Source organism: Syngnathoides biaculeatus, chromosome 14, assembly GCF_019802595.1.
Source record: "Syngnathoides biaculeatus isolate LvHL_M chromosome 14, ASM1980259v1, whole genome shotgun sequence".
NCBI lineage: Eukaryota > Metazoa > Chordata > Actinopteri > Syngnathiformes > Syngnathidae > Syngnathoides > Syngnathoides biaculeatus.
This window is the reverse complement of record NC_084653.1, coordinates 3,228,470-3,255,361: the sequence shown is the minus strand read 5'-3', so window position 1 is coordinate 3,255,361 and position 26,892 is coordinate 3,228,470. Positions and strand designations below refer to the sequence as shown.

Genomic DNA, 26,892 nt, shown 5'->3' with positions numbered 1-26,892 from the left:
CTTACCAGAGAGGTTGGTGACATGGGCAGAGGTCCTTCGACTTCCATCTTAACCTTTGTTCTCTTGGAATTTAATTGGTTGACTGTGCTGCTCACTGCTGGATCTCCACTAGGATTCTGAAAGACAGATATGACAGACACTGTCACTTAGTCACAGATATTATTTCCAATTTATGTGAAAAGGATTCCATAAGTCAGACCACGACCAGCTGTGGAGACTAAACAATTTAGACTGGGTTATGAGCACCCAAGCCACAGGGAAATATGACAGGGAAGGAGTTATTACACTTGTTAGAGGGCTAAGGGATGTTTATTTGAACATTGAGGTGGCTTTGATCTGCTAACAGATTCTGAACTTGACAAAAATACAAAGAAACACATGGGTGCTTTAGGTGCTGAGGAAATAAGGGAAACTCATTATATCGTTTAAACCAGCCAAAAAATGTGTCTATGAAGGAGGTGGCCCTTGGCTCTCACCCAGCAACTGCTGCTGGCATCGGTACAGATTTCTATGTTCACGTGTACTTTTGGCATTTGCAAGAAGACAGAATCTCCCATTGTTGAAAATTTGTTTGAGACAGCAACACATTTTATGTGTAAGACAAAATGATTCACTAAGTAGGAGGTTTATAGAAGGAGTCACCCGAGTGATGTTATTTTTCTCACTTTTCATAAAGTCAAGATGTTTTTTTCTTTGCTGTGCTTGCTTTGCCTCTTTTTACATTTTTGTTTTGCTGATAAGCTTGGTGTCTTATGAAATTCTTTTTAAAGCAACGGCTCCTGGATAGTTTTGAACCCGTGGGACTAAAATTTTCTTATTTGTGGATGTGAATGTGAATCAGTTGTTTAATCATTACATGAGCTTATTCTTCTTTTCCTTTCGGCTTGTCCCATTGGGGGTCGCCACAGTGTGTCCTCTTTTTCCATCTAAGCCTATCTTGTGCATCTTCCTCTCGAACACTCACTGTCCTCATATCCTCCCTCAAAACATGGTTGATGGCAACCTGACAGCTCCATCCTCAGCACCCTTCTACCAATATACTCACTCTCTTGCCTCTGTACATGTCCAAACCATCTAAGTCAGCTCTCTCTAACCTTGTCTCCAAAACATCCAACTTTGGCTGTCCTTCTAATGAACTCATTTCTAATCCTATCCAACCAGTGCACACCAAGTGAAAACCTCAGGATCTTCATTTCTGCTACCTCAAGCTCTGCTTCCCGTTTTTTCTTCAGAGCCACCGTCTCTAATCCGTACATCATGGATGCCCCCACCACTGTTTTATAAACTTTGCCCTTCATCCTTGCAGAGACTCTTCTGTCACATAGAACACCAGACACCTTCACCCTGCTTGGACCCGTTTCTTCACTTCCTGACCACACTCTCCATTGCTCTGTATTGTTGAGCCCAAGTATTTAAAGTCGTCCACCCCCGCTATCTCTTCTCCCTAGAGCTTCACTCTTCCTCCTCCGCCCCTCAAATTAATGCACATATATTCTGTTTTACTTCGGCTAATCTTCATTCCTCTCCTTTCCGTTGCATGTCTCCATCTTTCGAAGTGTTCTTCCACCTGCTCCCTGCTTTCACTGCATATCACAATATCATCTGCGAACATCATGGTCCAAGGGGATTCCAGTCTAACCTCATCTGTCAGCCTATCCATTACCACCGCAAACAGGAAGGGGCTCAGCCTGGATCCCTGATGCAGTCCCACCTCCACCTTAAATTCATCTGACACACCTACAGCACATCTCACGGCTGTTCTATTGCCCTTATATATGTCCTGTACTATTATAAGCTATTTCTCCGCCACACCAGACTTGCGCAAGCAGTACCACAGTTCCTCTCTTGGTACTCTGTCATGGGCTTTCTCTAGGTCTACAAAGACACAATGTAGCTCATTTTGACCTTCTCTGTACTTTTCCACGACCATTCTCAAGGCAAATAATCCCATGGGGCCCGGCCGGGCTCAGCCCAAAAGGGTAACATGGGTCTCCCTTCCCATGGGCTCACCACCTGTGAGAGGGGCCATAGGGGTCAGGTGCAATGTGGGCTGGGCGGCGGCCAAAGGCAGGGACCTTGGTGATCCGATCCTCAGCAACAGAAACTAGCTCTAGGGACATGGAATGTCACCTCTTTGGCAGGGAAGGAGCGGAAGTTTGTGCATGAGGTCGAGAAGTTCCGACTAGATATAGTCGGACTCGCCTCTACGCACAACTTGGGTTCTGGCACAACTCCTCTTGAGAGGGTTTGGACTCTGTTCCACTTTGGAGTTGGTATTTCAACTCCCACCTCTGAAAGAACTTTATTCACGTCCCAGAGGAGGGAGGGGACATTGAATCTGAATGGACAATGTTCCGCGCCTCCATTGCTGAGGCGGCCGACCGGAGGTGTGGCCGTAAGGTGGTCGGTGCCTGTCGTGGCGGCAACCCACCAACATGTTGGTGGACATCAACAGTGAGGGATGCCGTCAAGCTGAAGAAGGAGTCCTATCGGGGATTTCTGGCCTGTGGGACTCCCAAGGCAGCTGAAAGGTATCGGCTGGCCGAGCGGAATGCAGCTTCGGTGGTCACTGAGGCAAAAACCAGGGCGTGGGAGGAGGAAGTTCGGTGAGGCCATGGAGAACGACTTCAGGACGGCTTCGAGGAAATTCTGGTCCACCGTCCGGCATCTCAGGAGGGGGAAGCAGTACACCGTCAACACTGTGTATGGTGGGGACGGGGCGCTGCTGACCTCAATTCGGGATGTTGTGAGTCGGTGGGGAGAATACTTCGAAGACCTCCTCAATTCCACCAACATGCCTTCCCATGAGGAAGCTGAGTCTGGGTGCTCTGAGGCAGGCTCTTCTATCTCTGGTTGCAATGTGGTTTTCGTCCTGGCCATGGAACAGTGGACTAGCTCTACACCCTCAGCAGGATCCTCGAGGGAGTGCATGGGAGTTAGCCCAACCAGTCTACATGTGTTTTGTGGACATGGAGAAAGCATTCGACTGTGTCCACCGGGGAGTCCTATGGGGGGTTCTTAGGGAGAATAGGGTACCGAACCCCCTGATACGAGCTGTTCGGTCCCTGTACAACCACTGTCACAGTTTGGTCCTCATTGTCGGCAATAAACCGGACTCGTTTCTAGTGAGAGTTGGACTCCGCCATCGATGCACTGAGCACCCCTGAACTAGAGTCTGTCTCACCTCTTTTCGAAAGGCAATCCAACATTCTTCATTTCTCAACTTCCACCACCTGATCCTCTGTTCTACCTTTGTCTTCTTAATCTTCCTACCTGCTACCAGAGTCATTCTAAACAACATCATCCTATGCTGTCGAACCACACTCTCCCCCACCACTACCTTACAATCAGTAACCTCCTTCAGATTACACCGTCTGCACAAAATATAATCCACCTGCGTGCTACTACCTCCGCTCTTGTAGGTCGCTCTTGTAGGGCACTATATGTTCCTCCCTCTTCTGGAAATAAGTGTTCACTACAGCCATCTCCATCCTTTTTGCAAAGTCCACCACCATCTGCCCTTCAAAGTTCCTTTCCTGGATGCCGTACTTACCCATCACTTCTTCATCGTCCCTGTTTCCTTTACCAATATGTCCATTACAATCTGCACCAATCACAACTCTCTCTCTCTCTCTGGGATGCTCAGAACTACTTCATCTAGTTCCTTCCAGAATTTCTCTTTCAACTCGCGGTCACATCCTACCTGTGGGGCATAGCCGCTAACCACATTATACAAAACACCCTCAATTTCAAGTTTCATCAACATCACTTGATCTGATACTCTATTCACCTCCAAGACATTCTTAGCCAGCTCTTCCTTTAAAATAACCCCTACTCCATTTCTCGTCCCATCTATTCCATGACAAAATAATGTAAACCCTGCTCCTAAACTTCGAGCCTTACTCCCTTTCCACTTGCTCTCTTGGATGCACAATATATCAACCTTTCTCCTAATCATCATGTCAACTAACTCTTGAGCTGAAGTATGATGATGCCCAAAAACTACCCTGGGAATGCCCGAACTCGTCCAATCTCACAAGCTAAGCAGGGTCGGTCCGATCTTGAATGATACAGGGTGTTTCGGAAAAGTTGCAAAACTGGTGTCACAAAAGATATGAAGAGTTTATATAATGTATAAATCAAAGAATCAACAGAAACATGGATATATCTGCTTTTGCGTCTGAACTCTTCATATATTTCAAACCCACGCTACAACCAAAGAGAACCTGAGGTGTTTGCCTTGTTCAGTGTGCAAGAAAAGGCAAGAGTTGTGGCAGGATTATATGTGGATGGTTCACCATGACAACACACGTGCTCACAACGCCCTGATCATCTGATAGTTCCTGGCCAGGAAGAACATCTCAGAGCTTGAAAATGTGTAGTTTTGGTTCGAAATACAGTGGAACCTTAATTCAGCAGACTCATGGCCAAAGGGGTTGTCTGTTAAATCAGATTTTCCATCATAATTTTAAATTGAAATGTAAGCATTTTTTGCAGCTTAATAATACCAGTAACAGTAGAAAATTGTTTTGTACTGTTTTTGTGGGCTAACAATACGCGCAGAAGAAAATTATTGTAAATTAATCTGAAAAAACCCCTTTAAAATATTTGAAAAATGTTATTTATCTAAATTTAGCTCACTGATACATGAAAAAGGTGATTTTGGGTTCCAGCTGGACAGTATTTGCTGTCTTTCTTTTTGTGACAGTAGTTGTGGAATTTTTGGAACAAACCTCATACAGCGGCTGAAATACGTGTTTAAAACGACCATTTTTCTCACTAAATGGACCAATCACCAGAGATGATCTCTTTGGCATTCTCCATGTGTGAGTATAAAGAGGCCTTTAGCCATCATGAGATGCGTCTTACCTCACACCTTGGCAATGAAACCTTTTTGCAGGCCATTAATTAGGACTGAACCAGCTGATATTCATTTGCACTGACAAGAGAATGGATTGCTGTTTGATTATTGAAAGATTTTAGGTGTTGTCTTGGCCTTACATGCCTTTTCCGCCTCCTTTTCTTCATTTGTTAGTACTTTTTCACGATATCATTTGACATTATTACATGCAACTTAATTTTCTTATTTGTCCGGCTTTCTTTTATGTATACATTGTTAGGGTTGTTTCCAACATCAGGTGAAATGTTCATGTCAATCGCACTTTGGAAGATTTTTTATCCATCCATGCATCCATTATCTACCGCTATTCCGGGTCGGGTCGCGGGGGAAGTAGCTTTAGCAGGGATACCCAGACTTCCCTTTCCCCAGCCACTTCTTCCAGCTTTTCCGGAGGGATCCCGAGGAGTTCCCAAGCCAGCCCAGAGACGAAGTCCTCAGTGTCTCTTTCCGTTGAGACATGCCTAGAACACCTCACCAGGGAGGCGTCCAGGAGGCATCTGAATCAGATGCTCCAGCCACCTCATCTAGCTCCTCTCAATGCGGAGGAGTAGCAGCTCGAGACTGAGCTCCTCCCGGATGACCCAGCTTCTCACCCTATCTTTAAGGGAGAACCCGGACACCCTGCGGAGGAAACTCATTTCGGCTGCTTGGATCTGGGATTTTGTTCTTTCGGTCACGACCCACAGTTCATGCCCATAGGTGAGGGTAGGAACATAGATTGACTGGTAAATTGAGAGCTTTGCCTTTTGACTTAGCTCCCTCTTTACCACAACGGACCGATACAAAGTACGCATCACCGCAGACGCTGCACCGATCCGTCTGTCAATCTCCTGCTCCATTCTTCCCTCACTCGTGAACAAGACCCCAAGATACTTGAACTCCTCCACTTGGGGCAGGGCTCTCATCCCCGACCCGGAGAGGGCACACCACCCTTTTTCAACTGAGGACCATAGTTTCGGATTTGAAGGTGCTGATTCTCATCCCAGCCGCTTCACACTCGGCTGCGAATCACTCCAGTGAGAGATGGAGACCCCGTCTTGATGAAGCCAACAGAACCACATCATCTGCAAAGAGCAGAGATGCAATGCTGAGGCCACCAAACCGGACACCCTCTACGCCTGTCCATAAAAGTTATGAACAAAATCAAGACTTTGGAATCCCAAAATACACAAAGTCATCCAAGGAAAGAGATTAGCAAAGAAGAAGTGGGAGATGGAGAGGAATGAGGAGGGGTGTAAGGAATACATTAAGATGTACCGTAGGACAAAGGTAGAGGTGGCGAAGGCTAAACAAGAGGCATATGACGACATGTACTGCAGGTTGGATATGAAAGAAGGAGAACAGGATCTCTACAGGTTGGCCAGACAGAGGGATAGAGAAGGGAAGGATGTGCAGTAAATAAAGGTGATTAAGGGTAGCGATGGAAATATGTTGACTGATGCAAGTAGTGTGCTAAGTAGATCGAAAGAGTACTTTGAGAAGTTAATGAATGAAGAAAATGGGAGAAAAGGTAGAGTAGAAAAGGTGAGCGTGAATGACTGGGAAGTGGCAATGATTAGTAAGGGAGAAGTTAAAAAGGCACTGAACAGAATGAAAAATAGAAAGACAGTTGGACAAGATGACATACCAGTGAGGTGGCTGTGGAGTTTTTGACCAACTTATTCAATAGAATACTACCGGGAGAGAAGATGCCAGAAGAATGGAGGAAAAGTGTGTTAGACCCCATTTTTAAGAACAAAGGTGATGTTCATAACTGTGGAAACTACAGAGGAATAAAGAAGATGAGCCACACAATAAAGTTATGGGAAAGAATAGTGGAACCTAGACTGACAACAGAAGTAAATATCTGCGAGCAACAGTCTGGTTTCATGCCTAGAAAGAGTACCACAGATGCATTATTTGCCTTGAGGATGCTCGTGGAAAAGTACAGAAAAGGTCAAAATGAGCTATATTGTATCTTTGTAGACCTAGAGAAAGCCTATGACAGAGTACCAAGAGAGTAACTGTAGCATTGGATGCGCGAGTCTGGTGTGGCGGAGAAATATGTTAGAATAGTACAGGACATGTATGAGGACAGCAGAATAGCGGTGGGATGTGCCGTAGGTGTGTGAATTTATAAGGTAGAGGTGGGACTGCATCAAGGTTCCGTGCTGAGCCCCTTCCTGTTCGCGGTAGTAATGATAGGCTGACAGATAAGGTTAGACTGGAATCCCCTTGGACCATGATGTTCGGAGATAATATTGTGATCTGCAGTGAAAGCAGGGAGCAGGCAGAGGAACAATTTGATAGACGGAGGTACGCACTGGAAAGGAGAGGAATGAAGATGAGCTGAAGTAAAACAGAATATATGTGCGTGAATGAGAGGGGTGGAGGAGGAAGAGTGAAGCTCTGAGGAGGAAAGATAGCGAGGGTGGATGAAATACTTGGGGTCAACAATACAGAGCAATGGTGAGTGTGGTAAGGAAGTGAAGAAACGGGTCCAAGCGGGATGGAACAGTTGGCGAAAGGTGTCTGGTGTTCTATGTGACAGAAGAGTATCTGCTGGGATGAAGGGCAAAGTTTATAAAACAGTGGTGGGGGCAGCGATGATGTACGGATTAGAGACGGTGGCTCTGAAGAAAAAACAGGAAGCAGAACTGGAGGTAGCAGAAATGAAGATCCTGAGGTTTTCACATGGTGTGCACTGGTTGGATAGGATTTGAAATGCGCTCATTAGAGGGACAGCCAAAGTTGGATGTTTTGGAGACAAGTTTAAGAGAGAGCAGACTGATGGTTTGGACATGTAGAGAGGCGAGAGAGTTATTATATTGGTAGAAGGGTGCTGAGGATGGAGCTGCCAGGCAAAAGAGTGAGAGGAAGACCAAAGAAAAGGTTGATGCATGTTGTGAGGGACGACATGAGGACAGTGAGTTATAGAGAGGAAGATGCGCGAGATAGGCTTGAATGGAAAAAGATGACACGCTGTGGCTACCCCTACTGGGACAAGCCGAAAGAAAAAGAAGAATTGATTATTCACTGAAATTCAGTTTGATCTTTTTTTTTTATCTCATCGCTTTCCAGATTTATAATTTACTCACATGGAATTTATGGATCCTCTCGTATTTCAACGTGTTGTTTAATTAAAATACAAATTAGTGGATTACGGAAAGGAGTAATTGGCTCGTAAAACATGATATACCGTTTATTGTCAGTGAAAATGTGTAAAACATTTAAATTTATCGGTATACCCATTCCCACCTGATTCGCTTCGGAGTTGGTGCTGTTATGGGTGGTGGACAAAGGCGGAGTGGCCAGGGAATGTTGACGGGCAGAAAACGAGGACGGTGGCGGTTGAATGAGAGGGGGAGTGTGGCCAAAGGCATTCAGGCTCCTCTGCTGAGATAACAACTGCTGATACGCCACCGGGTTAATGGAATGAGGAAAGCTGAATGAAGGGCTGGGATAGAAATAAAAGGCTATTACATCACAGGAATAAGGAACACACTTTCGTGTGTATGTACACAAAAAAGTCACTCCTAAAAAGTATGAGGCTCTTGGCAGAAGAGTCAACCTTATCTGATCAAGGAATTCTGCTCTAGTTCATATCTGTGTAGAGTATGTTTTGATGATACATAGTACAATTGCTCCTACATACCTGATTCCTCCAACTGAGAGGTGCCCATATGAGCTGCTGGCAGCTGAACTAGAGCGGGAGTTATTGATGTAGGCAACCAGGGAGTTGGGAGAAGTACGGATCATGGTCTGCAGGTCAATACTGGCATCTGATAGTGGAGAGATGGATAGTGCCCTCTTCCTGCTCAGTCGTGGTGTCACCCGGGGACTGGAGAAACGTGAAACTGTACACAAACAAAAAAGCCAAGATTACAGTCATGTGATTCCTTGCTATTTCGTGGTTTTATCATTGCAGATTCACTGTATCACAATAAAAAACATGTTTTTAATATAGGCACTATAAGTCTAGTATAACCCTTACACACCCCTCTTTTTTTTTAACAGAGAGCTTTATTGGCTGTATGATTTTAATACATTAGCTCGTATCAGGTTAGTTGGGATCTTAATCCTTGCATAAAAATATTTGCAGAAAAAGAAAATTTACAGAGTAATCTTAATGCATACACTTGATCAGTCACTTAATTGCTTCATGTTACAAATATTTTTGCCATGCCACTGTTAAAAACACAAGCCACAATCCACTTTTATTAAATAAATCCAGAAATACAGTACCAACCTTAGCTCGACAAACAGGCCAATGGAAACATTCATAATAATATCGACAGAAACAAATGAAAGTAAAAAGCAATTAAGTTTAGCTTGATTTTCTTCAAAAACTGTAGTGTCTTTAAAAACCTTACCACAATGAATTTCGGGTCCTCATAATGCTTTTTTCAGAGACAAGTCCCTTGTGTGGATCAACAACTGCTGATTAGTGTGAGAGGATAGAAAGCAGGACTAGTTGTTTGAGTGCACATGTAATTAGGTCTTACAGAAGACATTATGAGAGGTGTGAGAGGCAGGAAAGCCGTAATGGACACGTCACCTCGGTATATGCAGTAACTCAACAGTGTTTCTACGCCTTGATTCCTGTCAATACTGTACGTAGCAATGACAGAGTTGCCAGTGGCACACACAGCAGTTTCAGCCAAATTAATCCTGGCACCATATTTACTGTGCTAGACCCATAGCAATAAGCTAGGGTCTTACTACCAAAACTATTTTTCTTGGAGGTGGTTGTCGTAAAATAAAGACATATGCACAAAGGCCCATTGAATTCGACAGCAGTTCTGGGGATGAATGCAAAAAGGGAACATTAGCAAAGACTTAGAAGTATATTAAAAGCAACGGTGCCATATGCCTCTTTTCTATATTAAAGAAACATTTTATTTAATTTCATATGTGGCAATGAAAAATTTTAATTGGAATCATGGGTATCATGGGTATGGCGGTCATTCTTAGAACCAATGCTTTAAAAGGATTGGGCATGTAGCTGTAATGATTTGTATTTTTTTGTTTTGTCTTTGCAATGTCGGCCAGTACAGCAATGTTCATATTTTATAAATATAATATTTTATAAAGCAGGAAACAGGCCTCCCAGTCTGGCAACGTGGTAACCTGCCACTTGCCTTGCCCCTCTAGGCGGTTTGTGCAAATCAAAGCACTCCGCTCCATCTTCTAACCATCGCTTAAAGCTACACTCTTAACTCTCAAGAAGTTGTTATGGCTCCTGCTAACATGTGCTATGCTGTTCATTTGGCTTAACAAATGAAAAGGCCAGCTTCTAAGACAGCAGTTGGGGCAAAGAATGTTAATCTTCAACGCAAATTTTTCATGAAATAAACTATCATTCTTTGCCATTGAGCATTATAAAGGTGGTGCATAAAAATTGAAATGGTGGGTTCTGGCAAGGAGTAAGAAAACAGATGTGCAGGCCACAGTTGCCTAGAAATGTGCACACATTCCAAATAGTGTCATGTGTGTGTGTGCGTGTGTGTGTGTGTGTGTGTGTGTGTGTGTGTGGTGTGTGTGTGTGTGTGAGTCTGCCTTACATGTAACATCCCTCTGTTGGAGTACATTGGGAGTCAATTGTAATTGTGCAACCTGTACTTGCATGGAGAAAATTACAGGCACAATCACACATTGATATAATTTTACAAAGCGTGTAAAGAGTAAAGAGTGTGCATGAATGAATGTGCTTTTGTGCTTTGGTACAATTTTGTAAAAGGTTGTGCAGGTTGTGTTTTATTCCTCACTCTAATCACAAGGATACTACAAAGTTCTTCAAAACAATCAGTCATTGCTCATGACAATCTTTCGTACCCCAAAAATAATTTAAAGTGATCCAAACAAAACAGAAAACTTGTTTTGTGTAAGAAGTACAGGCTTTGTGACTCATTTATAAAAATTAAAATGTTGGTGAAAGTTTGCAGCAGAACTGCTAAAGGATGTTTCTTAGACATTATAGAGTGCATAATCTTTGGCATGTTCCCCTTGACCTAGACATAAGTAAATAAAACCTCATCTTACTCCTCCTTTGAGATGAAGAGGACCAATTCTACATAAGAGAGTACACCCATGCCAGACTTCTTGAATTAATGACAGAAGGACTTTGTCATGATCCTGCCGGTCCAGCCCTGGCTCCATGGGTGCCCGCGCGGTCGCGCTGATTGGGAGGCACACACCTGCGGCTCATGCTGGCTGATTGGCCCCGGTGTATATAGGACCATGGGGACGACTGGTCCGGGGCCAGATCGTTGCGGTTCATGCCCCGTTCCAGCACTCCCATATCTCTGATCGTATTCCCGTGTGTACAGACCTCCGCCTGTCCTCCGACCAACCCCGTAAGCCTGATTGATCTCCCGTGTACCGACTCCTGCCTGCCCGCTGACCTGCTCTCTACGCCTGACGTCCTCACTTCCGCTGCTGCACCTGACTGCCCGCCCGATCCCTGACCGTGGAACAATAAACGTTTTTCCCGAATTACCTCTGCGTCTCCCGTGTACCAGGATTTGAACCTCAGTCGTCAGAACTGTGAAATGATGTACAGGATGTAGTAATCACTCTTCGACTGTGCCACTACTTTGTAATACGTGTGTGTGTGTTTTAACCTTTACATGGATGGTCATGTATCAGCGCTTGTGTTAATCTTTATTTCATCAATGCCATTATACAGAGCGGTTACCATGACCTCATGTCCTCATGTTTAATGTATCAAGTTGTGTTTTTTTTAGTTTTGGTCTTCCTAGACTTCTCTGAAACTTTACAATCCCATTGATATGGTGGGAATTATCATTTTAGTCTAACAAGTGTAGTGGTACACATGCCTGACTTTGGTGTGTGCAGCGTGGGATCGATTCCCACTCAGTGATCGTGTCGATATGTGCCCAACGACTGACTGGCGACTAGTTCAGGGTAGTCCAGCTTTTGTCAGCTGGGATAGGGTTCAGCACTCCTGTGACCCTTATGAGGATAAGCAGCTTGGAAAATTGATGGATACAAACACAAAAATATTAAGTAGTATTACAGACTCTGTATTTAATGCTGATATTTCACACAAAATCAAGCAATTGATATTCTTTTCATAAGCATTTGGTCTACCTTCTGATAAGTTCAAGTAAATGCTAATAAGAGCTTCAGTCTTGGTAAAAATACAGAGTACTCTGTGAAGGGGTTCAATCAAAGGTCAAGAAATTTTCTTTCTCCCAAATAAACCACGAGTGTAAGTAGTAGGTGTCTGATTAGGCACACTTTGGGGTCACTGAATGCTCCTTTTTGTGGTGGGTCTATTAAATATTACTGTACAGTATATGTAAAGTGATTTTTTTTCGTCATCGTTTAATCTGTGTTGCTGTCCAAAGCAAACACCAAGAGATGAAGCCCATATTGACCACCTCAGCCACTACTCGTCTTCTCTTACCCTGGCACTAAATAAGGTCTTTGATTCAGGCTGAGGCTGTCAGCAGAGACCATTAGATGGCTGCCTGGGTCTACATGGGCCCTGTGTCCTCTAAACGCCGCAATGCAAGCGCCTTCATGCAGGTACAAGGCCAAATCACAACCACATCATCACCACGAGGATGATGGAACGCAAAATAAAGCCATTGGGATGGTCCCAGTCAGTGTAAGCACAGCATTGGAGCATGTAGTGGTGGATGTGGGTATTAGAGTAAACAGTCTATCCAAACAGCAGCGGGTAGGCAGCACAGTGGTGGTCACTGAGGCGGGTGGAGGAAGAGAAGAACACCTTGTAATCATGTTTTTTTTTTTTTTTTGCTTTTATGGCATAGCTTACTTGCATAAATATGACTGCATTTGTGTTTTATTCTGAATATCCAAAGTCATATGTGGGTGGGGTAAGTGGAGCAATATTTGTATGAATGAGTGGTTGCACAAGAATGAAAGAAGAGTATTTAATTACTGGTATATGCCATTGAAAAATGGATTGCGCCCTGTGGTATCTATCAGCAATTGGTGAAAAATGCAAGCTTTTACTGGTTACGTAAAAGAGGAATGCTTCGGAGCTCGAGCCCCACCATGATCCGTCTTAAATATTCCATCCATCCATCCATCCATCCATTTTCTTAGCTGCTTATCCTAACAAGGGTCACAGGAGTGCTGAAGCCAATCCCTGCTGTCAACGGGCAAGAGGCAGGATACACCCTGCACTGGTTGCCATCCCATCACAGGGCACATGGAGAGAGACATCAGTCACTCACAACCATGTCAGATTTCAGTGTTGTGACATACAAATGTCACTCTGTGTTTGGTATGTGGTGGGTGAAGCAGGGCTGCTGCCATGGCATCAATAAAACTTGTTTCAAATAGTTGAATTTTCAACATTTAAATGCTATTTATTTGCAATAATTCAACAAAACGACAGCCAAAAGGGCACTTCAACCAAGCTTACACGCCAAAAAATGGAAACAGATAACAAACAAACAATCACCAGATAAGCTCACTAACATCACCTAAAATTGAGTAGACTTGTTCTTACCATCCACTGGACTAATGTAATCTGGTAAATGAGCTGCTGCAGCCGCCGCCGCTGCCATTGCTGCTGCTGCACCACTCTGCATCAAGAGGTCGCCATATGGATTTCGCTGGCTGGCACTGGCCATCAAATGGTAGTATTCTGTGGGGTTGGCCCCTGGTGGTGGTGGAGGAAGAGTGAATAGGGCTCGGTCTTTTAAGTGTTCATGGTTAACTGCCAGAGAAATGGGAACCACAAAATTAAGTTTAGGACTGATGAATCCATTGTTGTTGAACCTCAATGTTAAATATTGATAAAAACAGAATAAGAAGAAGCAGTTCCACTGGTACAGTAGGACAGTGGTTAGAGCCCTGGTTTGGCAAACCAGGGGCTGTGGCTTCATATCCCACTGGGGCCTCCACTCCATGAGAAGGGTTGCGTCAGGAAGGGCATCCAGTGTAAAAATTGTGCCAAACATATATGTGCGTTCGTCTGAGATGACACCCTGTGGCGACCCCGAAAGGGACAAGCCGAAAGAAACTTACATTTTACACCACACAAGGAAACAATTCAAATCCAAGCAGACAAGGAAGACATCTCCACAAAATAAATTTACTCTACATTAATGTCATGTACGGGGTATTCAAATACAAATGCTTGTTTATTTATAGCCTTGTTCCATGTATTATGAAAAAGTACTGTACTGTAAATATCTTCACAAGTGCCCAGGAAAAAGACTATAAACTTTCAATATATCAATCCAATGTTCCCAATGTTCATATTGTATACATTTTGACCCTTGTTCTTGTAAATAATGTACATTGAAAAATGTATGGGTGTGGTCAGTCATGCCCGCAGATATAAAGTTACGGGTGTGGTCCACCAATCATGACGCAGATATAAAGTTGTGTGTGTGATTAGAGATGTAATCTCTTCTTCTTCTTTTCCTTTTACCTTGTCCTGTTAGGGGTCACCACAGCGTGTCATCTTTTTCCATCTAAGCCTATCGCGTGCATCCTCCTCTCAAACACCCACTGTCCTCAGGTCCTCCCTCACAACATCCATCAAGCTTTTCTATGGTCTTCCTCTTGCTCTTTTGCCTGGCAGCTTCACCCTCAGCACCCTTCTACCAATATACCCACTCTCTCGCCTCTGCACATGTCCAAACCATCGAAGTCTGCTCTCTCTAAGCTTGTCTCCAATTATATCCATTAGATGATATCTTGCATGGGGCTCCACTCTGATTGAGATTGACCGTCATGTTTAATTTCTTCCAGTTTCTAATGATTAGAGTTTCTAATGATTGGTCCAACAGTGGACCTTTTTTTCACCATGCTGCTTGGCAATTTCTCCATAGCCCTTTCCAGCCATGTGGAGTTGTACAATTTTGTCTCTGGTGTCTTTGGACAGCTCTTTGTTTTCGGCCATGTTACAAGTTTGAGTCTTACTGATTGTTTAGGGTGGACAGGTGTCTTTATGCATCTTACGATCTCACACAGGTGCATCTGATTCAGGATAATAAATACATGGGGTGGAGGTGGACTTTTAAAGGCAGGTCTTTGAGGGTCAGAATTCTTGCTGATAGACAGGTGTTCAAATACTTTTTTGCAGCTATATCACACAAATAAATTGTTGAAAAAAATCATACATTGAGATTTCTGGATTTTTCTTTTTAGATTATCTCTCTCACAGTGGATATACACCTACAATGAAAATTTCACACCCCTCCATGATTTCTAAGTGGGGGAACTCGCATTGTAGCAGGGTGTTCAAATACTTATTTTCTTGACTGTAAGTTGGTTAAATTAAAATGGGTGCATTACTTTTTGACTGCCTCTCGTATGCCTCATATAACACAGCCTGTCAATGCATGATCAGGTAGATAAAAGCTTTCCGAATGAGATAGAATGACTTGTCTTTGTGTTGGACTTGCTTTCAATAAATTGCTGCAAAATTCCTTTCAAATATTTTGTTGGACTACATGACAGTGTACAGTGGGTCTCACCTTCTGCGGGGCTCAGTCCCCGTGCTGCAGAAATCATAGATAGCGTGGGGCTTCCATGTACTGAGCGTAGGTAATGTTCCATGTGGGGGCTCACGTAGGGATGTGGAGGGCTGAATGGAGACTCACCAGGCCCAGTTGATCCATGAGGTGATAAACGAATTAAGGAGATATCTGAGATTACTGGACTCCCAGTTAGTCCTGGAGGTCTGTTGGGGAAGAGATGGAGATGTCATTTTAGACGCATTTTTGCAACATTTTCTTGGCTTGCAGTCAGTGGTGGGCAGTGCATTTGGTACCTAGACCTTCGTTGCGGTTTTAATGGATTTACTGCACTGATAATAGACTGCTGGGAATAAAGTAATGCTATCTAATGGGTCAATGATTGGAATTTAGAATGTAGGTGAGTGCTTCTGGTCGTGTATCTGCCAGCAGAGAAGGCTTTGCTGGCTCTCACAGTTTGCCACTGATCACTGTCCTGTGTCTAATGGACCAAATAGGGATAGGGGGTGGAAATAAAGAATTTAACAGCTTCCATTGTGGTATCTGACGTGGATCTCTGCCAGCTGCAACCAAGGTTCATGTGCTTTAGTTTTGAAATGATTTGTTGCTGTCATTCTGATGTCTCCAAACATTAATTATGTTCATGAGTAAACACGCATAGTCTGTCTGAGCGTGCAGTTTGGACAGACGGTTGTCGGCTTGAGCTAGTTCTTTCTTTTTTTTTTTAAATACATTTTGGACCTATCCTTGAAGGGCTGTAGCTCAAATGGTTGCCTTTTCAGCAGATATGACCCAGACCTGTAAAATCCCTTATATATTAGGACCTTACACAAAAAGTCCAGATATTACGTTTAATGAGTTAAAATTACCCATTTTCTAAAACAGATTTACTCTGCTCTGTCGCTCTATATTGTATCAAAATCATGGTTTGTATGGCCAATTTGTTCTCATGTTCTCCCTAATTTTTCATTTTTTGATTTTGAATTCAAACTCACCTACAAAATAAAATATCCAAAGTATCACTAAAGATAGATGAAATTCTGAACAAAAAAAGAAATAAATCAATGGAACACAAAATAGTTTGGACTGAGAAAAATAATTGTATTGTTTTTTTTTAGTCCTGTGAAAGGGTGATTATATGTTTGGAATGCAAAATTACATTCATGTTGAAGGTTGGTATTCTTATCATTGACATTGTGTAACTTTAGTCAAAGACATAAAGAATGCTGTTGATCCAGTGTTTACATACAGTATTGATGGTGGGCCAAGCAAGCAGCCACTTTTCTGATAGGACCTCCTTTCATCAGCTGCCCTTCTCAGTCTCTCATTAAAACCGTCCCTTTACAGACACAAACTTGCACCCAACAAATCCCACCCCACTTCAGGCTGGGCCAACCAAGGCCTTTGGCTCTTGTTCCATTTCCAGTAAGAATCTGCAGACTGTCTCCATGTCTAGCAGCCAACTTTCTGCCATTGGGCCCACTCTTCCCCTACAAACAACCACAAAGAGCCTCCTGTCTTGGATGAGAGGAGAGAAGTGAGAAGAAACATTCACTACATATACAAAAACACTTCCTTTGGTCCAAATCAAACCTCCAAACAGAAACATTGACACTGCCTCCTTAGACTACAGTTTGGTTGTTTCAGTCAAGGTCCATGATTATTTGGAAGTGAGTCTCTTTTAATGCAATGTTTAAAATAATTTTGTTTACGTTCCAATTTACTATTATTGTGTTTTAAGCAAGGTACTGTACTGCTTTTTATGGTAACATTTTTGTCTCTGAACAATACCATTCAATGACATGGACAAGTAAAGGGCCATTTACACAGAGACCAACAAGCGACCCGTTGTTGTGTAAACAGATGCGTAATATCGCTGTGGTAACAACCTCCAGTAAAAATATATATTTTTATGTATTCCAGTTGTTGATAAAAACAGATTTTAAGTAGGTATTATTTCTACCATCTCTATGTACAGGTCTACAAATCTTAATGACATGATATTTTACTGACCACATTTAGAAGAAGCAACAACATATAATCAACTGGATTTCTTGAATGATTGGAAGCCCACATGATGGAACATACAAACTTTACTCATGGGACAAAAAGTGGGTAGAAGGTTTTGATAATAAGGAAACATTTACAACTGCCTGTCAGGAGACAATAATAGTTTTGTCTGGCAGGAACCATTATTGAAGCCTTATTTGATCCACGTTTTCTGACAAGATGGTACTTGAATTCAGTGTAAATTCCAGACGCTTCAATCCCACTTGTTAAATGGGAAACTGTTTGAGGACCTCAGATTCCTTGAACAGCAAAAGTCTCTTCATCAGCAGCTGCCATTCATAGAAACCTCCGGCATACCTCAACACAATGGGTGGCTACTCACTCGGGGGGAAAGAAAGTGAACTTCAGAATGGGCAAACACTTTTGTAGCATTTAAAATCAAATTTGTTGAGAATTGAAGAAAATGAGAGAGAGAGAGAGAGAGAGAGAGAGAGAGAGAGAGAGAGAGAGAGAGAGAGAGAGAGAGAGAAACAGCTTTGAACATGATAATTGCTATTCGTCTCTGACGTCCGTGTAATCCCATGATCAGTTGTACCATTGATAAAACTGGTAATATTAAAAATTGATTTGGACGTGGCTAAAATTGTTAATCTTATAAATAACAGGTAAGAGTACAATAGTTTGCATGACTTTGCTGGCAGGGAGCAATTAGATTGTTACATCTTAATTAAGGGGAAACATTATTCAGACAAACAATTTAAAGTAAAAATGGACTATAATACCAAACAGTTCACATTTTTTGGGATGCTGAGCTCAAATTGTGTAACAAGAATTGACAGTGACCAGGAATAGATCATCTGTATCACTTTTATGCTGACCGTACAGAAATGAACATTCAATGACAATCACTACACGCTAAACACACACATCTGTTATTTGAAGAGAAACTCTGAATTTTGTCACTTAAACACTGTTGTCAAATTCAAATAATTCTATTTTTCCATTCCATTTCCTGAGCTCTTTATCCTCACAAGGGTCACAGGAATGCTGGACTCAATCCCAACTATCATTGGGCAGGAGGCGGGGTACCCCATGACCATGTTGCCAGCCAATCCCAGGGCATATAGGGACGGTCGGACTCACAATCACACCTAAGGGAAATTTAGAGTCTCCAATTAATGCACGTTTTTGAGATTTGGGAGGAAACCAGATTGCTTGGCGAAAACCCATGCAGGCACATGCCAAACATCCAAACTCCACACAGGTGGGGCCGAGATTTGAACCTCGGTCCTCAGAATTGTGAAGGCAATGCTCGAACCCACAGGTGTAAAACCCGGGGGCCAGATCCGGCCCACCACATTAATTTATGTGGCCCGCAAAACCAAATCATGCAAATCATCTTCCCTGATTTTTGTTCAAATCTCTACCAACATTTCAAATTGTCATATTATAAATAATAACTTTGAGATATTGCGAGTATTCTCTGTGTTACCAAACAACAAAAGTTGAAAAACCCCATTACCCTTGATTTCTGATTCCAAAATTAATTCATAGACTTCATGTCTCAACATGATGAGGCGGTGAAAGGTTTTTTGGTTTTAGTCATAATGGCCCTCTGAGCGAAATCGTAACTACAATGTGGCCCACGATAAAAATGAGTTTGACAATCCTGCTCTAACCAGTTGCTCCACTGTGCCGCCCTGCAATGTAACAGGGTGAAAAACTCAAGGCGGTCTGAATACTTTCCATACCCTCTATATGTGTTTAGCTCAGCAACAATGTTGGTAACAAAACAGCAGGTACCACAGTCATCTTGCTAAATAATAAGTTGGAAACAATGCCTGAAGCCCTCATGCCAACATACTGTTTTGATGTCTGATCGGAAGTAACACCTATTAATGTCAAAACAGCTGGTGTTGTCTTTGACCAAGTGCCTTACACAGACATTTTTTTTCCTGAATGACACACCATAGTTGTATTTGGCATTCACAGGAAGAGCACCTGGATGAAGGTCATAATTGGGAGGTTTTTTTTTTATTGTTGTTTTTTGCTGACTGACGCATCTAGCAAAACAAAATGAGTAATGTAAATTAGCTTTCTCTCGTGTTCAAAGCAACACATCAAAGGTCTTTGGGTGACTTAACTTCTATGTTGTCTTTGCACATAAAAGCAGAATATAGTATCCATACAATTTAGATCAGGCAGCGGTTGCACAACCAGCCTTCATCATTCCTACCACTCTATATGTAGCATTTATATATGTGAATTCACATGTACAACAACCTAGTCATCATATTGTCCTTGGAAGAAAGTTCTATAAACTCGATGTTCTTCTCTACATTTTCACACAATACGCAGGGAACAGCCACTTTAAGCCCAGATCTGGTGCACAATTTTCACATTAGCGACACCGACACTCTGTACACCAGTTGACTAACATGCATGTGAGACGGTTTTGATTCATGAATAAGTTCCACACGCTGTTGTCTTGCTTTTCTCATGCTAGGACAAATAACCATAACACAAGTTAACTCACAGAGTTTTACTGGTGTTTATAGACAATAAAAGCACCCCATTGCACTCTTAAAACAAAGCAAGGCTAATTATTTGGATAGCACATTTCATACAGAAGGTAACTCAATGTGCTTTACATGATTAAAAGCATAAATGTACAAAGGAAAAAAACATTTAAAACAGGAACAATACAACTAAGGAGAATTAAAACAGCATCAAATATTGAAATATCATTATTAAGAGCACTGCCTTGCTCATTTTTCAGATCATGACCTTTCCTGCCCTTTGGTGTCCTTTCTCAGCTTATTGTGTTGAAATGATTTTTAAATTGGGGGTCGCACACCCAAGTGGGGGCCCGGCATGATACAGTGAAGAAAATAAGTATTTGAACACCCACTTATATTGCAAGTTGTCCCACTTAGAAATTATGGAGGGTTCTGAAATTTTCATGCATGTCCACTGTGAGAGAAATAATCTAAAAAGAAAAATCCAGAAATCACAATGTATGATTTTTTTAACGATTTATTTGTGTGATACAGCTGCAAATAAGTATTTGAAGACCTGAAAAAAACAATGTTAATATTTGTTACAGTAGCATTTGTTTGCAATTACAGCGGTCAAACGTTTCCTGTAGTTGTTCACCAGATTTGCACACATTGCAGGAGGGATTTTGGTCCACTCCTCCATACAGATCTTCTCAAGATCAGAGAGGCTTCTGGACTGTCGCTGAGAAACACAGAGTTTCAGCTCCCTCCAAAGATTTTCTATTGGGTTTAGGTCTGGAGATTGGGTAGGCCACGCCAGACCCTTGACATGCTTCTTACAGAGCCACTCCTTGGTTTTCCTGGCTGTGTGCTTCGGGTCATTGTCATGTTGAAAGACCCAGCCACGACCCATCTTCAATGTTCTGACTGAGGGAAAGAGGTTGTTCCCCAAAATCTCACAATACATGGCCGTCTTCATCCTCTCCTTAATACAGTGCAGTCGTCCTGGTCCCATGTGCAGAAAAACAGCCCCAAAGTATGATGCTACCACCCCCATGCTTCATAGTTGGAATGGTGTTCTTGGAATGGAACTCATCATTCATCTTTCTCCAAAAACGGTTAGTTGAATTATGACCAAAAAGTTCCATTTTGGTGTCATCAGACCCCAAAAACGTCTCCCATGACTCCTCTGTATCATCCAAATGGTCATTTGCAAACTTAAGACGGGCCTTGACGTGTGCTGGTTTAAGCAAGGGAAACTTCCGTGCCATGCATGATTTCAAACCATGATGTCTTAGTATTATCATGTTATCTTGGAAACGGTGGTCATGCCTGGAGGTGGGGCTCAAAGACAAGCACCTGGTGGCTGGGCCTGCACCCATGGGGATCGGCCAGGCACAGCTCGAAAGGGTAACATGGGTCCCCCTTCCCATAGGGTCGCCACCTGTGAGAGGGGCCATAGCAGTCCGGTGCAATGTAAGCTGGGCGGTAGCTGAAGGCGGGGAGCTTGGATATCCCGGCTAGAGAAACTGCCTCTTGGACATGGAATGTCACCTCTCTGGCAGGGTAGAAGCCCAAGCTGGTGTGTGATTTCGAGAAGTTCTGACGAGATATAGTCAGACTTTCCAATATAGACTGCATGGGATCTGGACCAGTCCTCTTGAGAGGGGTTGGATTCCATTCCACTCTGGAGTTGCCCATGGAGCGAGGCATCGAGCATGTGTGGGGAAACTGATTGCGCCCCCGGCTCAACATCTGTATGTTGGGGTTAACTACGCTGGAAGAGAGGGTAGCCTCTCTCTGAAGGTATCATGGCCCTGCCAGTCCCTGTCCTGGCTGTACCGGTCCCTGATGCGGCACGCACCTGCCGTAATCAGCAGAGGCACCCACCTGCGCCTCGTCTCTAGTAATTATGTCCCAGTTATATAGAACCACACGTACAGTCTGGCCTTTGCCACATCGTTGCTTCATGCGTCGTTCCCACACACTCGTAATCCCATTCCTGAGCTCCTGTGTACCGACCCCTGCCTACCCACTGACCTGCCTCCTACGGCTGATGTCCTTGTTACTCCTGCTCCCGGTGACTACCTGCCTGATCCCTGACACTGGACCAAATAAATATGTTTCCCGAACTGCCTCTACGTCTCCATAAGTCGTCCATTTGCGTTCAACCGTGTGTTCTGGTCATGACAGAATGATATGGCCATAACATGGATCCAGCCGACTCTGCTGGGATCCGCCAGTCCCTGCAGAACCAGGGCAGATGTATTGCCGAGCAGGAAGCCGCTCTACAGGTAACTAATCACCGGTAACCAGAGATACAGTGATGAAATAAGTATTTTAACAACCTGCTATATTGCAAGTTCTCCCACTTAGAAATCATGGAGGGGTCTGAAATTTTCATCGAAGTTGCATGTCCACTGTGAGAGAGATAATCAAAGAAGAAAAATCCAGAAATCACAATGTATTTTTTTTTTAACGATTTGTTTGATACAGGTGCAAATACATATTTGTACACCTGTCTCTCAACTCGAATTTTGACCATCAAAGACCTGTTAGTCCGCCTTTAAAAGTCCACCTTCACTCCATGTATTATACTGAATGAGATGCACCTGTGTAGGTCATGAGCTGCATAAAAACACCTGTCCACACCATACAATCAGTAAGATTCAAACTAGGAACATGGCCAAGACCAACAAGCTGTCAAAAGATACCAGAGAAAAAATTGTACTACTAAACATGGCTGGAGAAATTGCCAAGCAGCTTGGTGAAAAAAGGTCCACTATTGGAGCAATCATAAGAAAATTGAAGAAGCTAAACATGGCAGTCAATGTCAAACAGGGTGGAAGATGTCACCTCGTGGGGTCTCAATGATGCTTAGGAAGGTGAGGAATCTGTCCAGGACTATACGACAGGACTTGGTCAATGACCTGAAAGGGACCACCGTTTCCAAGATGACATGATAATACTAAGACGTCATGGTTTGAAATCATGCATGGCTCGGAAGGTTCCCCTGCTTAATCCAGCACATGTCAAGGCCCGTCTTAAATTTGCCAATGACCATTTGGATGATAGGAGGAGTCATGGCAGAAGGTTTTGTGGTCAGATGAGACCAAAATGGAACATTTTCATCATAATTCCACAAACCATGTTTGGAGGAAGACGAATGATGAGTTCTATCCTAAAAACACCATCCCTACTGTGAAGCATGCAGGTGGTAGCATCATGCTTTGGGGGTGTTTTACTGCACATGGGACAGGACGACTGCACTGTATTAAGGAGAGGGTGACCGCAGCCATGTATTGGGACATTTTGGGGAACAACCTCTTTCCCTCAGTCAGAGCATTAAGGATGGGTCATGGCTAGGTCTTTCAATATAACAATGACCCGAAGCACACACCCAGGAAAACCAAGGAATAGCTCCGTAAGAAGCATATAAAAGTTCTGGTGTGGCCTAGCCAGTCTCCAGACCTAAACCCAATAGAAAATCTTTGGAGGGAGCTGAAAATCCGTGTTTCTCAGCGACAGCCCATAAACCTAAGTGGACTGTAGAACTGGACTGTGGGGAGGAGTGCACCAAAATCCCTCCTGCAGTGTGTGCAAACCTGGTGAACAACTACAGGAAACGTTTGACCTCTGTAATTGCAAACAAAGGCTACTGTAACAAATAACCTTGGTTTTCTCGGGTTTTCACATACTTATTTGTAGCTGTATACCACAAATAAATTGTTAAAAAAAATCATACATTGGGATTTCTGGAATTTTCTTTTTAGATTATCTCTCTCACAGTGGACATGCATCTACGATGACAATTTCAGACCCCTCCATGATTTCTAAGTGGGAGAACTTGCATTATAACAGGGTGTTCAAATACTAATTTTCTTCACTGTATGTGCTCGGCTGGACTCCTGATTCACGTCCATGTCCAGTCCGCTGACAGCCACTGCCTCCGCACGCTCCCCTCCCGGTCACAGACACCCAGTTAACCGTGTGTACCTGTGTTCTCCGGAGACACGGGTAATATTAAACCCTTCCTCAACAAATTTGATCGCCATTTTGAATTGCAGCCCTTCGCCTTCCCCACTGACCGCTCCCGGATAGCCTTCGTTATATCCCATCTGACAGGAAGAGCAGAGGTATGGGCCACAGCTGAATGCAGGCGCGGTTCTGAAACCTGCCGCACCTGGACCTCCTTTATGTGTGCAATGATGCAGGTGATTCAATAAATGTCCCGTGACGCGGCGGCTGATGCTTTGATTTCGCTCCGACAGGCGCTCCGCAGCATAGCGGATTACGCCATCGAGTTTCGAATACGAGCGGCGGAGAGCCGGTGGAACGAGGGAGCACTCCTTCTTTTCAGGGGCTCTCGCCCGGGATTCAAAATCACCTCATCGCAGTGGAACTGCCCACAGACCTGGACTTGCTCATCGCCCTTGTCCTGAAGGTCGACCAGAGGCTCGCAATACAGGGGAGGGTCGACACGTTTGACGGAGGTTCGTACCACAGACCGCGCGCCAACTGGTTCAGCCTGTTGCAAGGAGGAACGACAACGACGCCGGCGAGAGGGTCGCTATTACTATTGTGGATGGCTGGGCCACCTTGTGGCTCGCTGCCCAGTCAATCCAGTACGACCCGCACTCAAGGTATCCACAACGGTGAGTCGGAATTACGCTGCGGGTGGCCCGACACGGTCTCTGCTTCAGGTGACATTAAGCGCAAGAGAACATTTATACATGGTTCATTGACTCCGGGTCTGACGCCAACCTCCTGGACTCGCGAGTGATTGACTTATTGACCTTCGAGAACTTTAGAAGGAGAAGTTTTTGTGCCAGATTACTCACCGCACTCAGACCAACATGACATTTCCAGACGCACACATTGAACACTTGAGTTTTCACGTGTTCGATTCACGAAGCAGTAACATCATCTTGGGGAGCCCCTGGCTCAGGCAACATAACCCACTGATTGACTGGCCATCCAGACAAATCAAGTCGTGGGGTTCGAAATGCGGAGGCACGTGCTTCACATCCCCTTCGGAACCTCCGCGGGGCTCTCCACAGGAGCCGGATTTAACCTTGGTCCCAGACTGCTCCACTGATCTGAACCTGTTTTCTGAAGCAAAGGCCAAGTCCCTTCCGCCTCACCGGCCGTATGACTGTGCTATTAATTTAATGCTCTTCACCTCACCCGCGCGGGGGAAATTCTTCACTCTTACAGGCCCAGAACACGAAGTTATGAGGTACTATGTGGGGGAGTCGCTGGCGGCAGGTCTCATCCGACCCTCCTCATCATCCGCCAGAGCGGGCTTCTTCTTGTTAATCTACGAAGGTTTGAATTTCATCACCATTAAAAAACAGGTACCCTCTTCCCCTAATCACCACAGCCTTTGAACTGCTGAAAGGAGCCAGGATATATACTAAGATGGACCTGAAGAACGCATACCACCTGGTGCGTATTAGGGAGGGAGACGAATGGAAAACTGCCTTTATCACGCCCACGGGGCTCGATGAGTACCTTGTAATGTCTTTGGGACTGACGAATGCACCAACGGTGTTACAGAACTTCGTCAATGACGTTCTATGCGAGACGCTCAACAGGCATGTTTTTGTATATCTTGACGACATACTGTTTGACTGACCGGACGAAGATTCCCATATCAGGCACGTCCAGGCTGTGCTGCAGCAGCTGTTGCGGCACGATGTGTAGGTGATGGCAGAGAAGTGTGAATTACACCGACCCTCCGTCTCGTTCCTGGGTTTTGTTCTAGCGGAGGGGGACATCTGCATGGATCCCGGCAAGGTCGAGGTCGTCCTTCAGTGGCCCACTCCCACAAATTGCAAAGAGGTACAGAGATTCATTGGGTTTGCCAACTTTTATCGCATGTTTATCTGGAATTCTAGCACCATAGCTGCCCCCTTGCATGTACTCACCTCTCCCTGCAGTGCCTTTGACTGGGATCTGGCCTGCCAGCAAGCTCAAGTACGGCTTCAGGTCAGCCCTGGTCCTCATCCTGCCTGACCCTGATAGGCAATGTATTGTCGAGGTGGACGCATCAGATTCCGGGATAGGGGCGGTCCTCTCTTAGAACAGTTCCAGGGATGGGAGACTACACCTGTGCGCTTTCCTCTCCAAGAGGCTGACGACGGCAGACATAACTATGACATTGGGGGCCACGGCGAGTCTGTCCTTGGGTCAGCACCCAGAGTCCATTGGCCAGACCGAACGGGTCAATCAGGACATGGAAACCGGTCTCTATTGCCTGGCCTCCCGTGACCCCGCCTCATGGAGTCGGCAGCTCGGTTGGGTGGAATACTCCCACAACTCTCTTCCCTTGGCATTGACAGGTATGTCCCACTTCCATCTGGTGCATAGCTAACCTCCCTTTCTCTTCCACTCTCTAGACACTGACTCACCGGTGCCATCAGCATTGGCCATGGTAAGGCACTGTAAGCAGAACTAGTAGCGAGCCAGATGAATGCTCCTACGTATGGGGTGCACCTACAAGCGCGCAGCGGACCGCAAGAGGTTGAGGGCACCGACCTATAAAGTTGGACAGCACGTCTGGCTGTCGGCGAGAGGCTTCCCGCTATGGAAGGAATCTCGCAAGCTGGTCCCCATGTTCGTCGGTCATTTCCCTATCACTAAGGTGATCAACCCGGTTGCAGTATCAGTGAAACTCCCGAGATTGATGCGGGTCCAGCATACCTTTCATGTTAGTCTGCTGAAGCCAGCTCGGTCGTCTCGCTGGTCTCGCCTGCCAAGCCCCCTTCACCCCCCTCCCATTGTTGATGGGGGCCTGGTCTACACTGTGCGCCAGCTCCTGTCGTCCCGCCATCGAGGAAGGGGTGTCCAGTACCTGTTAGACTAGAAGGGCTCCTGTCCCGAAGAACGATCATGGACCCCGTCCGGGTTCATGGTCAATCCCCTCCCTCATCAGAGACTTTCACACCTTTCACCCTGAGGCGCCTGGGCCGTCCGTTAAGGGTTTGGGGGTACTGTCATGACCTTGCCGGTC

At 44.4% G+C, this 26,892-nt stretch overlaps 1 protein-coding gene across 7 annotated transcripts in view; it reads right to left on the bottom strand.

Annotated features, from left to right (window-relative positions):
- The window catches only part of gli2a (GLI family zinc finger 2a), a 119,019-nt gene that overhangs the window by 26,635 nt on the left and 65,492 nt on the right, over nucleotides 1-26,892 (bottom strand). For 5 of the 7 annotated variants that reach the window (XM_061841143.1, XM_061841137.1, XM_061841136.1 and 2 more), the window contains 5 exons: nucleotides 15,370-15,575; nucleotides 13,389-13,598; nucleotides 8,535-8,736; nucleotides 8,138-8,336; nucleotides 6-116 (listed from right to left, as the gene is read on the bottom strand). In XM_061841143.1, the coding sequence (XP_061697127.1) occupies nucleotides 6-116; nucleotides 8,138-8,336; nucleotides 8,535-8,736; nucleotides 13,389-13,598; nucleotides 15,370-15,575 (928 nt within the window). The remainder of the gene's footprint in view (nucleotides 1-5; nucleotides 117-8,137; nucleotides 8,337-8,534; nucleotides 8,737-13,388; nucleotides 13,599-15,369; nucleotides 15,576-26,892) is intronic. The other 2 variants (XM_061841140.1, XM_061841141.1) reach the window with 2 other exon arrangements.